Source organism: Schistocerca serialis, chromosome 6, assembly GCF_023864345.2.
Source record: "Schistocerca serialis cubense isolate TAMUIC-IGC-003099 chromosome 6, iqSchSeri2.2, whole genome shotgun sequence".
NCBI classification, from domain to species: domain Eukaryota; kingdom Metazoa; phylum Arthropoda; class Insecta; order Orthoptera; family Acrididae; genus Schistocerca; species Schistocerca serialis.
Genome location: NC_064643.1, coordinates 261,559,419 through 261,573,879, shown reverse-complemented (window position 1 = coordinate 261,573,879; position 14,461 = coordinate 261,559,419). Strand labels below are relative to the sequence as shown.

General features: G+C 43.2%; 1 protein-coding gene across 1 annotated transcript in view; it reads right to left on the bottom strand.

The window, feature by feature from the left end:
* LOC126484816 (homeobox protein orthopedia-like) overlaps positions 1-14,461 on the bottom strand; it is a 55,288-nt gene that overhangs the window by 29,121 nt on the left and 11,706 nt on the right. Inside the window, exon 3 of the mRNA XM_050108413.1 lies at positions 7,438-7,614. Coding sequence (XP_049964370.1) covers positions 7,438-7,614 — 177 coding nt within the window. The remainder of the gene's footprint in view (positions 1-7,437; positions 7,615-14,461) is intronic.

The following is a 14,461-nucleotide window of genomic DNA, read 5'->3' as shown; positions in this document are numbered from 1 at the left end:
ACAGTTCTTATAGACTGGCCCACATAACTTTTGCCACACTCGCAAGGAATGCTGTAAATTACCTGCATTCTCAGGCCAAGATTATCTTTCACGGGCCGCAACATCTCCTTAATCTTCCTGGGTGGCCGGAAGACTGGTCTGATTCCCTGCCGGCTCAAGACTCTGCCGATCTTGCTGGTCGTTGCACTGCAGAATGGTAGCCGCGCGATGTGTTGGTCCTCTTCATCTGTTCGAACAGCGTCCTTCCTAGGTTTCTTCGGCAGAGTAGATCTGATATCACGATTGGAATATCCATTTTTACTGAATACCGTCGTCAGATGGTTAATCTCCGGGCCGAGATGATCCTTGTCCGAAATAGTCCTTGCTCTGTGTACAAAGGTATTCAGCATAACTGATTTCCCTTATTTTATTATAATGATCGTTTCTCCCTACGTAGGTCGGCGTCAATAAAATATTTTCGCATTCGGAAGAGAAATTTGGTGATTGAAATTTCGTGAGAAGATTCCGCCGCAGCGAAAAACGCCTTTCTTTTAATGGTGTCCATCCCATACCCTCTATCATGTCCGTGACACTCTCTCCGCTACTTCGCGATAATACAAAACGTGCCGCTCTTCTTTGAACTTTCTCGTGGCCTGGTAAGGAACCCAGACCGCGCAGCAGTACTCCAAAAGGGGAGGGACAAGCGTAATGTAGGCAGTCTCTTCAGTAGATCTATTACATTTTCTAAGTGTTCTGCCACAACATTTTCTGTGTGTTCTCCCAATTTAAATTGTTCCTAATTGTAATTCCTAGGTATTTAGTTGAACGGCCTTTAGATTAGGCTTATTTATCGTGTAACCGAAGTTTACGGATTCCTTTTAACACTCAAATGGATGACATCACACTTCTTTTACTTAGGATCAACTGCCAATTTTCGCACCATTCATATACCTTTTCTAAAGCGTTTTGAAATTTGTTTTGATGATCTGATGAGACTATTGGACCATAAATGACGGCATGATCTGCAAACAACCTAAGACGCCTGCTCGGATTGTCTCCTGAATCGTTTATATAGATAAAGAACAGCATTGGGCCTATAATATGACATAGGGGAACGCTAGAAATCACTTCTGTTTTAGTCGATGACTACCCTTCAGCTCCTACGAACTGTGACCTCTCTGACAGGATCATGAATCCAATCACATAACTGAGACGATATTCCATAAGCGCTCAGTTTCACTATAAGCTGCTTGTCTGGTACAGTGTCAAAAGCCTTCTGGAAATATAGAAATACGGAATCATTATGAAATCCCTTGTCAATACAACTCAACAATGTGTAAAGAGCCAGTTGTGTTTCACAAGGACAATGTTTTCTAAATCCGTGTTGACTGTGCGTTAATAGACCGTTCTCTTCGAGGTAATTCATAATGTTCAAACACAATATATGTTCCAAAATCCTGCTGCACATCGACATTAACGATATGGGCCTGTAATTTAGTGGATTACTCCTACTACCTTCTGTCAATATTTCTGTGACCTGTGCAAATTTTTTAGTCTTTGGGTACGGATCTTTCGTCTAGCGAGCGGTTATATATGCTTGTTAAGTATGGAGATATTGCATCAGCGTACTTCTGAAAAGATCTAATTGGTACACAGTCTTTACCAGAAGACTTGCTGTTAATAAATGATTTAAGTTGCTTCACTACTCCGAGAATATATACTAAGTTACTCATGTTGGCAGCTGTTCTTGATTCGAATTCTGAAATATTTATTTAGTTTTCTTTCGTGAAGGAACTTCGAAAGGGTGCGTTTAGTAACTGCTTTCGCAGCGCTGTTCAGATGCTTCAAATGCCTCTAAGCACTATGGGACTTAACGTCGGAGGTCATCAGTCCCCTGGACTTAGAACTACTTAAACCTAACTAACCTAAGGACATCAAACACATCCACGCCCGAGGCAGGGTTCGAACCTGCGACCGCAGAAACTTCGCGGTTCCGGACAGAAGCGCCTAGAACCGCTCGCCACAGTGGCCGGCCGCAGCACTATCGTCGATAGTATTTCCATTGCTATCGCGCAGAGAAGGCATTGACTGCGTCTTGCTGCTAGCACATCTTATATACGAACAGAATCTCTCTGGATTTTCTGCTAGGTTTCGTGACAAAGTCTCGTTGTGGAAACTATTACAAGCATCTCGCATTGACGTCCGCGCTAAATTTCGAACTTCTTTAAAAGATCACCAATCTTGGAGATTTTGCGTTCGTTTAAATTTTGGCATGATTTCTTCGTTGTTTCTGCAACAGTTTTGTACACTAAAGGGGATCAGCTCCGTCGTTTGTTAATTTATTTGGTACAAATTTCTCAATTGCTGTCAATACTATTTCTTTATATTCAAGCCAAATCTGGTCTACACTTACATTATTAATTTGAAAGGAGTGGAAATTGTCTCTCAGGAAGGCGTAAAGTAATTTTTATCTGCTTTTTTGAACAGGCATATTTTTCGTTTATTTTTGGAGGATGTGGGGGTTACAACATTTAATTTCGCTATGACAACCCAATGTACAATAATCCCTGTATCCGTTTTAATGCACGTTATTAGCTCAGGATTATTTTTTGCTAAGAGGCCAAGTGTGTTTTCACAACCGTATACTATTCGCATGGGCTCATGAATTAACTGCCCGAAATAATTTTCAGAGAATGTGTTAAGCAGCGTAAGTGTTTGAAATTAGACTTAAGTTCTCTTTGAACCGTTCAACAATTATATCATCTGAGTTGGGAGGTCGGTAAAAGGATCCAATACCGTTATGTTCTTAGCAAAAATTTCGGCTGAACTTATCACTGGGTTTAACCAGCTTTCAGTCCTTATAACGATTTGAGCGTCCGTGCTTTATAGACCGTGTTTTCATAATCGATTAATCATAATGCTCCAAAATACGAAATGTAAAAACATGCAACGCACGCAACGACAAAAGAACTCACCAGTCACCATTTTAGGAGAGGAAGAAGGTGTTTTGACGACATCTTTATTGTCTTGTGACACTTAAACTTCACATTTTCGAAATACGCAAGGAAACCTACATACTGCAAGAAAACGAAATGTTTATAAACAACATAGCCAAAGACAATGGTGGACCAAGAGATGAAAGGTCGATATCTCAAAAATGCTATTATTGCACCACGAAAATATGATCTTTGGACAAAAGTACAATTATTTATCACAACAAACAAAGATTTTGAGTGCGAAAACACACACACAGGTTGCTTATCGTAATACATAAGCATATTTAGAGGTCCAAACGAAAATATGTTCTCTGAATCAAAACAAAATTACTTATCAAAATATGTAAGACTTCGAGCAAAAAACACTCGTGGCACTCCTATCAACTTAACTGTTCTATAGGATTGTGAATCCAGCTCACGAATTTTTTTGATCTTTTTTACTGCAGTGTCTCGCAACCTAATCTAGCGTTTTATGTGCTGGTGATGTCACTGAACTCGATTGTTGCGATACTACAAGAAATTACTTCACAGAAAACTAGTAAAGCAAGTGTTACATTTGAGAGAGTACAAGGATTTCGATGTAATTTTGCGTTACACAATTAGTATCGGTTACATGGTGTAGGAATTCGAATATTAATCGCTGGATGTTGGCGGAAACTCATAAGTTGCGTATCACTGTTCTTGGCAAGATGTGATTGAAGGGTAATTGCTTATTCTTAGCTCAGTCAGTAAATGATTTTCGTGGTAGGGAAAAGCAGAAAATAGAAGCCAGTAACGACGGCCTGTGAAGAGTTATGTTGTTTCTGTGTTTCTACCCTGGAGACTGGAGACTGGGAGAACAGAGGATGGGTAGGTGGTTGTAGCAAACAACCTTTCTGATGTATAGCTCATCAACAGAGTCATTCATATCCTCACTCGCTACGATTGTCTGGAAAGGTTTGTAATTTAACTAAGCAAATCGGCATATCGTCAGTCGATGATCACTTGATGCACATTACCACTTCTTCTAGCATTTTGGCACTATTCTTGTGATACAAAATATCTCACTCAACCAAGTTTCCAAATGACAGCATTTGTATTGAGCGGCACCATACTTCCATGTGTGAACGACTTCGACTAAGGAGCCAGGTACAACTTCGCAAGTTCCAACTTCATCCAACTTGGTAATTTTGGTTGCACTGAAATAAAATAGTGTATATGCACTAACATGTCATGCCCATTCACAAAAAATATTAATTTTTTTGAAATGTCATGATTTGGCACAATAGCTGTATGATGCTTTAATAAAACTAGTAGCTTTAGTTCAAAATGGCTCTGAGCACTATGGGACTCAACTGCTGAGGTCATTAGTCCCCTAGAACTTAGAACTAGCTAAACCTAACTAACCTAAGGACATCACAAACATCCATGCCCGAGGCAGGATTCGAACCTGCGACCGTAGCGGTCTTGCGGTTCCAGTAGCTTTAGTCAGACAACAGACCATCCTCAGGTACAAAAAGCTTGTTTACAGGACGTGCATCAAACCATGAACATTTATATATGTACGTTATTATAAAGGGTGTCCAAGAAGTCTTCCCCCGATTGCAAACATTCATAAGGCATAAAACATTACATGGAGAAATACTTTTTCTCTTGAATTACTTGCGACATATTCGAGTTTTTCTGTACATGCATACTTACTGTTACTTTAATTGTTATAGGGTCCCGTTACATAATAACAGCGGAATCGGATACCATTTCCGAACAAAATGTATTCAGACCAGTAGAAAGCCTGATGTATCCTCTGGTATCATGAGACACAGTCAACAACAGTCGAGAGAAAATTCCAGACGGCGTACCACGGACTCCCATCAGATGTTAAAAGCATTAAGATGTTGTCTGTGAAGATTAAGAAATAGGGAGCGTCTGTCATCTCCCTAGAACCTGGAAGTAGTGCATAGACAATTCAGACAGTGAGAGACGCCTTTGCGAGAAGCCCCAAGAAGTCAGTCCGCAGAGACTCAAGTTAGTTGAAGATTCCGAAGACATCAGGGCACTGCATCTTACATAAACAACCTCTTTTCTGTCCGTGTAAAGTCTAGATCGCTCAGTCCCTCCAACCGAAAGGTTATACTGCTCACTCTGACTTTGCTGTTGCCATTCTGGCTGAGATGAGGAAGATGATGACTATCTGAAACGTGACCTACTCTCAGACGGGGCCACATTAAATACCAACAGCGTGGTCAACCGACACAATGCTAGGATCTGGGGGTCCAAGAACCCCCACACTGTATTTGAGACAGTCAGAGACCACACTAGGCTGAACGTGTCATGTGGTCATCTGCACAGTAAGATCATAGGACCTTTTTAATTCAAGGAAACCAAAATAAAAGCCCGGACTTATCTTAATATACTGGAGTTATTTCTTGTGCCACAGAATCAGGACACTCTGGACTTAATCTTCCAGCAAGATGGTGCAACATCTCACTGAGGGTTAGAAGTACGTGTCTGTTTAGATACATTTCCTGAGAAGATGGATCAGGTGTAGCCATCAACTGGCCTCTGCGATCGCCTGACAGTAGTACCATTGGATTAATTCTTTGGGGGTTAGGTCAAGAATCAGGTTTACCAAACACAAGTGAATGACATCGCAGCATTACAGGGCAGAATTGCTGACGTCATAACATCCACCCCTCACGAATTATTGACCAACAGGTGGTTGGAATTGGAATAGCACTTGGACATCCATCGGGCAACTTCGACATTTATTAACTGTGTGTACACAAAAACTTAAATATGTTAGCTGCACTTCATGTTTGTAATCATGGAAAGACTTTTGGAACACCCGGTATATTAACTGTAAGGAAACTGGACAATGCAGGGAGTACCCGATTTACATGTTAAGCAATTACGTTAACGGGTGAAACACACGGCTGGTGAACATACTACCTAAGGCACAATATCTGATGGAAAGTATCCGGACACTCCTGTGTAATACGCAATTGGCGATTAGATGTCATGATTGGCGAATTCGGCAATACAAAAGGAAGCGGAGAATGTTGCGTTGTCAGCAGTGCAGCAGAACAGCAGGATGGGTCGGTCACGAGAGCTCGGTGACTTCGAACGTGGACTAAACACTGGTTATCACCTGAGTAACAAATCCATCACAAAGGACCACAGCGAAACTAGGACTAGGCGGACCTCATGTACTGAGGAACAGGGACCGTTGAGCATGGCGGAAAACAGTTGTAAAAATCGAGTGAAGTCAGCAGAAGGAATCATTCGTGAGTTACAAAGTGCTACCAGCGGTCCAGCCAGCCCAGTGACTGTGTGTGTGGATTTGAAAAGAATGGGGATCAAAGATAGAGCAGTTCCTCATAAGCCACACATTTCTGCAGTCTGTGCTAAGAGAAGCTAGAGGTGGCGTATAGAGCAACGCCATTGGACAATGGATGACTGGAAACTAGTGATCTGGAGTGATGAATCTTGCTATACCCTTTTGGCGATCCGATGGAAGGATTTGGATTTTGTGAATGCCTGGATAACGTTACCTACCATTGTGTGATGAGGCCAGCAGTGAAATACTGAGACGGTTGTGTTACGGTGAGCGGTTGTTTTTCTTGGTTAGGGTTTGGTCCCCTTACTGCGCTAAGGAAAATGCTGACTGCGAAAGATATGAACACATATTACAGCAATGATTACTCCGTTCAATATGGAAACAGTTCGAAGATGATGGTTGTTTGTATCAGCATAACAGCATAACAATGCACACTGTCATAGAGTGGCATCCGTGAGGCAATGGTTTGTGGACAATAATATGCCTGAAATGGACTGGCCTGACCAGAGTCCCGATCTAAACCCAATGGAACACCTTCGGGATGAGTTAGACGTCGACTTCTCTCTAGATCCCAACGTCCAACATTACTACATTCTCTGGTTTCAGTTCTCGCGCAAGAATTGACTACCATTCCTCCAAAGACATTCAGACAGCTCACTGAAAGTGCCCCAGGAGAGTTGAAGCCATCATATTTGTGAAGGATGGGCACACCCCATATTAATGTCAACCAATTGGTCTACGGTTACTTCTGATCAAGTAGTGTATAATTCGGACAGTGACTTGCATTCTATAATTTTTATATAGTTAATTTATTTTGTTGATCTAGGTACAAATGGCCATGACTGGACGCATATCTCATAGTTACCTGTTGTTTGACTGAAAGTCGTTGTTTGGCTATTGAGCAAAATCATGATATCTGAAAAGTATTTAAGAGCTATAAATCGTGACCTCCTTTAAATAATATTAAGACTGACACTGGTCTTCAAACCTCGAAGTTATATACCCGCAATATTACCCTACGGCATTCTGCTGTTCAGTTATCTCCAAACCTATTACGCTTCAGGGTTGTGAAACTGTTTCCCAGAGAGCCCAGTTACGTACGTAGTGAAACTGCGGAGTGCAGACCAGTGATATGTGATGACTTACCCAGCGTGTTGAGGCCGTAGTGGGCCTGGTAGACGGTGGAGCCGTTGGACGCCATGCTGGACGCGATGGGCAGCCCCGAGTTGAGGCCCGACGCGAGTGGTGAGCCCTGGTTGAGCTGGCCTATCGACTGCCCGAAGCTGCCCATGGACACACCGCCTTGAGACAGCTGCCCCAGTCCTGCACACAAACGATCCACTCCACAGTCGACATCGGAAATGTTACGAGATTTGTCGTTTGAATATTAAAACCTGCCACTCTCAGTATTACAGTACAGTTTGTTTTTGTTGTCTGAAGTTATTTGGTAAATGGACAGATATTCCAATCTACCTCCCATTATTTGCGTATTTCCTCCACTGCGGCAGGCCGCTGTGGCCGAGCGGTTCTAGGCTCTTCATCCTGGAACCGCGCTACTGCTATGGTCGCAGGTTCGAATCCTACCTCGGGCATGGATGTGTGTGATGTCCTTAGGTTAGTTAGTTTTAAGTTGTTCTAAGTCTAGGAGACTGATGACCTCAGATGTCAAGTCCCATAGTGCTCAGAGCCATTTGAACCACTTTTTTCCTCCGCTACAACAATTTTATACACTCCTGGAAATTGAAATAAGAACACCGTGAATTCATTGTCCCAGGAAGGGGAAACTTTATTGACACATTCCTGGGGTCAGATATATCACATGATCACACTGACAGAACCACAGGCACATAGACACAGGCAACAGAGCATGCACAATGTCGGCACTAGTACAGTGTATATCCACCTTTCGCAGCAATGCAGGCTGCTATTCTCCCATGGAGACGATCGTAGAGATGCTGGATGTAGTCCTGTGGAACGGCTTGCCATGCCATTTCCACCTGGCGCCTCAGTTGGACCAGCGTTCGTGCTGGACGTGCAGATCGCGTGAGACGACGCTTCATCCAGTCCCAAACATGCTCAATGGGGGACAGATCCGGAGATCTTGCTGGCCAGGGTAGTTGACTTACACCTTCTAGAGCACGTTGGGTGGCACGGGATACATGCGGACGTGCATTGTCCTGTTGGAACAGCAAGTTCCCTTGCCGGTCTAGGAGTGGTAGAACGATGGGTTCGATGACGGTTTGGATGTACCGTGCACTATTCAGTGTCCCCTCGACGATCACCAGTGGTGTACGGCCAGTGTAGGAGATCGCTCCCCACACCATGATGCCGGGTGTTGGCCCTGTGTGCCTCGGTCGTATGCAGTCCTGATTGTGGCGCTCACCTGCACGGCGCCAAACACGCATACGACCATCATTGGCACCAAGGCAGAAGCGACTCTCATCGCTGAAGACGTCTCCATTCGTCCCTCCATTCACGCCTGTCGCGACACCACTGGAGGCGGGCTGCACGATGTTGGGGCGTGAGCGGAAGACGGCCTAACGGTGTGCGGGACCGTAGCCCAGCTTCATGGAGACGGTTGCGAATGGTCCTCGCCGATACCCCAGGAGCAACAGTGTCCCTAATTTGCTGGGAAGTGGCGGTGCGGTCCCCTACGGCACTGCGTAGGATCCTACGGTCTTGGCGTGCATCCGTGCGTCGCTGCGGTCCGGTCCCAGATCGACGGGCACGTGCACCTTCCGCTGACCACTGGCGACAACATCGATGTACTGTGGAGACCTCACGCCCCACGTGTTGAGCAATTCGGCGGTACGTCCACCCGGCCTCCCGCATGCCCACTATACGCCCTCGCTCAAAGTCCGTCAACTGCACATACGGTTCACGTCCACGCTGTCGCGGCATGCTACCAGTGTTAGACTGCGATGGAGCTCCGTATGCCACGGCAAACTGGCTGACACTGACGGCGGCGGTGCACAAATGCTGCGCAGCTAGCGCCATTCGACGGCCAACACCGCGGTTCCTGGTGTGTCCGCTGTGCCGTGCGTGTGATCATTGCTTGTACAGCCCTCTCGCAGTGTCCGGAGCAAGTATGGTGGGTCTGACACACCGGTGTCAATGTGTTCTTTTATTCCATTTCCAGGAGTGTATTCCCTCTGCTGAGATTGCACATGGTTTTTTAACTGTAGTTTTTTCTGTTCCTACATTGTGTTAAATCTTTCATCTTTGAATACTCATTACATCCAGTGACTTCACTGTATTTAACAAATTCTGATCTTGCTATGCCTGTGCAATTTCTGTCTTTTAATACTCCGCGCGGTGTCAAGTTGATTGTATATTTGATTGCTCTACCATGTGTGCCACCAAATACGCCATTTATCCGTGACTTCATCCATCACCTGTTCATTTTCTATTTTATTAGCCACTTAATTTTTTTACTTCTTTCTTTACCACCACATTTACAAGGTTATCAATTTCTTATTTTCCAATTCGTCCACTGACTATGATCTCTATATCACACTGTCGGAAATTTCTTCCTCAGTTTCGCGATTCATATCATCAGATCGAATTGTCAAGACACTGAGATTGGGAACAGATCTTATGTTGTGTGGTTCTATAGATAATTATAAATTTGGTAATGGACTACACATTTTGCTGGGGGGACTACAATCCTTTCCGCTGTCTTCTATCGGTGTCCCTCTCCTTTACTTCACTGTTCCACGTACTGTCCCCACAGGAAAGTGTGGCATTAAAGAGTACATGATGATACAGTAGTAACGTACAAAAGCTTAGCAGTCATGACACGCGGATCGTATACATAACCTGCCTATTGAATATGAATTCGTAATCAAGGGAATACTGATCGCAACTCAAAGGGGAAAGGCAAGGTGTCAATGGTGTTCGATGAGGGTCCAATCTGATCGGCAATCATAACTAATTGGACTTTAGAGGTCTCCATGAGAAATAGGTTTCAGTTCTGTTCTCACGGTATTCACTTCAGAGGAATTAGCACTGAATTAACAGAGAAAATGTGCTGCTATCAGTCTTTGGACTACAATCCCAGAGAGTACAGAGGGGCGATGCACTTACTTGCAATGAAATAATTAAGAATGCTGCAAAAATACTGTCGAGGTGGGCCACAGCACATCACATGAGATATTGTGATCGTCGAACGGCGCATACGGAGCTTGTTGTGCATCAGCGTCATCATCTTTGTAATTGCAAAGAGAGTAGCATTGAATGAGATTTACCAACTCTTGCAGAGGAATAGCTGTGAATGGTCACAGTTGGGGACACGAATGGTGTACAACAAGTACGTCTACATCTACGTGATAACTCTGCTCTTCACAATATACTGCTTGGCAGAGGATCCAATGAGCCACCTTCAAGTTGTCTCTCTACCGTCCCACTCTCGAACGGCGCGAGGGAAAAACGAGCACTTAAATTTTTCTGTGCGAGCCCTCATTTCTCTTATTTTATAGTGATGATCATTTCTCCCTATGTAGGTGGCTGCCATCAGAACGTTTTCGCAATCGGAGGAGAAAACTGGTGATTGAAATTCCATGGGAAGATCCCAACGCAACGGAAAACGCCTTTGTTTTAATGATTGCCACTCCAATTCTCGATACTGTCTGTGGCACTATCTCCCCTATTTCGCGATAATACAAAACAAGCTGCGCTTCTTGGTACTTTTTCGATGTCATCCGTCAGTCCCACCTGATGCGGATCCCACACCGCACAGCAGAATAGGGCGGACCAGCGTGGTGTAAGCAGTCTCTTTAGTAGACCTATGACACCTTCTAAGTGTTCTGCCAATGAATCGCAGTTTTTGGTTTGCTCTACCCACAACATTAGCCATGTTATCGTTCCAGTTTAGGTTATTTGTAATTGTAATCCCCAAGTATTTAGTTGAGTTTACAGCCTTAAGATTTGTGTGACTTATCACGTAATCGAAATTTAACGGATTTCTTTTAGTACTCATGTCAATCCTCACACTTTTCTTTATTCAGGGTCAATTGCCACTAATCGCACCATACAGATATCACATCTAAATCATTTTGGAATTCGTTTTGGTCATCTGATGACTTTACAAGACGGTAAATGACAGCATCATCTGCAAACAATCTGAGACGGCTACTGATATCTTCTCCTATGTCGTTAATAAAGATAATATAGATCAGGAACAATAGAGGGCCTATAACACTTCCTTGGGGTACGCCGGATATTACTTCTGATTTACTCGATCACTTTCCGTCTATTACTACGAACCGTAACCTTTCTGACAGGAAATCACAAATCCAGTCGCACAACTGAGGCGATACTCCGTAGGCACGCAGTTTGGTTAGAAGACGCTTGTGAGGAACGTTGTCGAAAGCCTTCTGGAAACCTAAAAATGTGGAATTAATTTGACATCCACTGTCGATAGCACTCATTACTTCATAAATATAAAGAGCTAGTTGTGTTTCGCAAGAACGATATTTTCTGAATCCGTGCTGACTATGTGTCAATAAATCGTTTCCTTCGAGTTACTTCATAATGTGCGAATACAGTATATGTTCCAAAACACTACTGAAAATCGACGTTAGTGAAATGGGCATGTAGTTCAACGGATTATTCCTGTTTCCCTTTTTTGGGTATTGGTGTGACTTGTGCAATTTTCCAGTCTTTAGGTACGGATCTTTCTGTGAGCGAACGGTTGTATATAGCTGCTAAATTTGGAGCTATTGTATCAGCATACTCTGAGAGGAAGCTGACTGGTGTACAATCTGGACCGGAAACCTTGCCTTTATTAAGTGATTTAAGCTGGCAGTTGTTCTTGATTGGAATTCATGAATATTTACTTCGTCTTCTTTGGTGAAGGAGTTTTGGAAAACCGTGTTTAATAACTCTGTTTCAGTGGCACTGTCATCAGTGACTTCACCGTTGTTATCGCGTAGTGAAGGTATTGACTGCGTCTTGCCACTGATGTGATTCATTTATGACCAGAAGCTCTTTGGGTTTTCTGCCAGATTTCGAGACAGAGTTCCGTTGTGAAAATTATTGAAAGCATCTCGCATTGAAGTTCGCGCTGTATTTCGAACTTCTACATAACTTTGCCAGTCTCGGTGATTTTGCGTTGTTTTAAATTTGACATGCTTTTTCTCTGCATCTGCAACAGCGATCTGACTCGTTTTGTGTACACATTGTGTATCCAACTAAACTCAGTTGCCCTGTGTGATGGTATCTGTGAATGACGATTCTGTGAGACGACAAACTGCCGAGACCAGATGGTGTGAACGGAACAAGGAACTCCTCAGAACATACTGGAAAATGACCAGATATTAGAGCAATGATTTTATGGTCTGGGCAGTTATGATAAATAAACGAAAATAATACATATCTGCGTGACACGGTCGGGCACAAGAGGTGGTATTGTGTTGAGATGATGATTCTTTCTCTTTTTCATTTTTCTACATGATAATTGTGTCTCACAAGTCGCTTGGGCTGTGAGAAACAGCGAAAGGCGTAGATTATGTGTTTCTAAATGACCGGAGACGAGAGGAACAGACGTCACCACAGTACACCGTGCGCTGTCTGGAAGATTCTGAACTTCTCTATGGTCTTACGGAGACTGTCGAACACAGATGGAGGTTGTTCAGAGTGTAGATAATACAAGGTATTTCACAAAGATTCATCCGAATGCACAAGACTAAGTATCCTACATGAATGAAGATAGAAACTTGGAGTAAAATTCCAGTTACGAGAAGACTACAATCTTCGGAAGAACCGTACGATTTTACGCTGGTATATTTTTTACATGCATGCAAAAACGGGGGGTGGGGGGAACCATTCACCTTTTTTCTTTAAAAAATTTGTGGTGAGGTGAAGTGACATAGCAGGTCAGCGATCTAATGAGAGATCAGTAGGCTCATCACGCCAGTTCATTGTTAATAAATACTCTTTCATCAATACATGCCGCGGTACTTCGTCCTACTGAAAAGTCCGGATAAGTTCGTACAGAACTCGCGCATCGAGGGTTCCGTAGAAACTTAATTATGTATATAAAGAGTTCATTGATCCCGAAAATCGAGAATTTCGACGGTTTTTGCGTGTTATTGTTATCGATATTGGTAAGATATCAAAATACGTGACATATATGGCATTATCTTTTGATTGCGTTGACGTAGACGCTTAAACTTTTTCTACCGCCAAGAGACTGTGGACTTTAGTATATGACATAAGTTTCAACTTGCTATGTGTACCTATACCACTTGTATGAATATCAAGTGCTCAGATGGAAACCCAGTTCTAAGCAAAGAAGGGAAAGCAGAAAGGTGGCAGGAGTATATAGAGGGTCTATACAAGGGCGATGTTCTTGAGGACAATATTATGGAAATGGAAGAGGATGTAGATGAAGATGAAATGGGAGATACGATACTGCGTGAAGAGTTTGACAGAGCACTGAAAGACCTGAGTCGAAACAAGGCACCGGGAGTAGACAACATTCCATTAGAACTACTGAAGGCCTTGTGAGAGCCAGTCCTGACAGTACTCTACCATCTGGTGAGAAAGATGTATGAGACAGGCGAAATACCATCAGACATCAAAAAGAATATAATAATTCCAATCTCAAAGAAAGCAGGTGTTGACAGATGTGAAAATTACCGAACTATCAGTTTAATAAGTCACAGCTGCAAAATACTAACACGAATTCTTTACAGACGAATGGAAAAACTGGTAGAAGTCGACCTCGGGGAAGATCAGTTTGGATTCCGTAGAAATGTTGGAACACGTGAGGCAATACTGACCTTACGACTTATCTTAGAAGAAAGATTAAGGAAAGGCAAACCTACGTTTCTAGCATTTGTAGACTTAGAGAAAGCTTTTAACAATGTTGACTGGAATACTCTCTTTCAAATTCTAAAGGTGGCAGGGGTAAAATACAGGGAGCGAAAGGCTATTTACAATTTGTACAGAAACCAGATGGCAGTTATGAGAGTCGAGGGGCATGAAAGGGAAGCAGTGGTTGGGAAGGGAGTGAGACAGGGTTGTAGCCTCTCCCCGATGTTATTCAATCTGTATATTGAGCAAGCAGTAAAGGAAACAAAAGAAAAATTCGGCGTAGGTATTAAAATCCATGGAGAAGAAATAAAAACTATGAGGTTCGCCGATGACATTGTAATTCTGTCAGAGA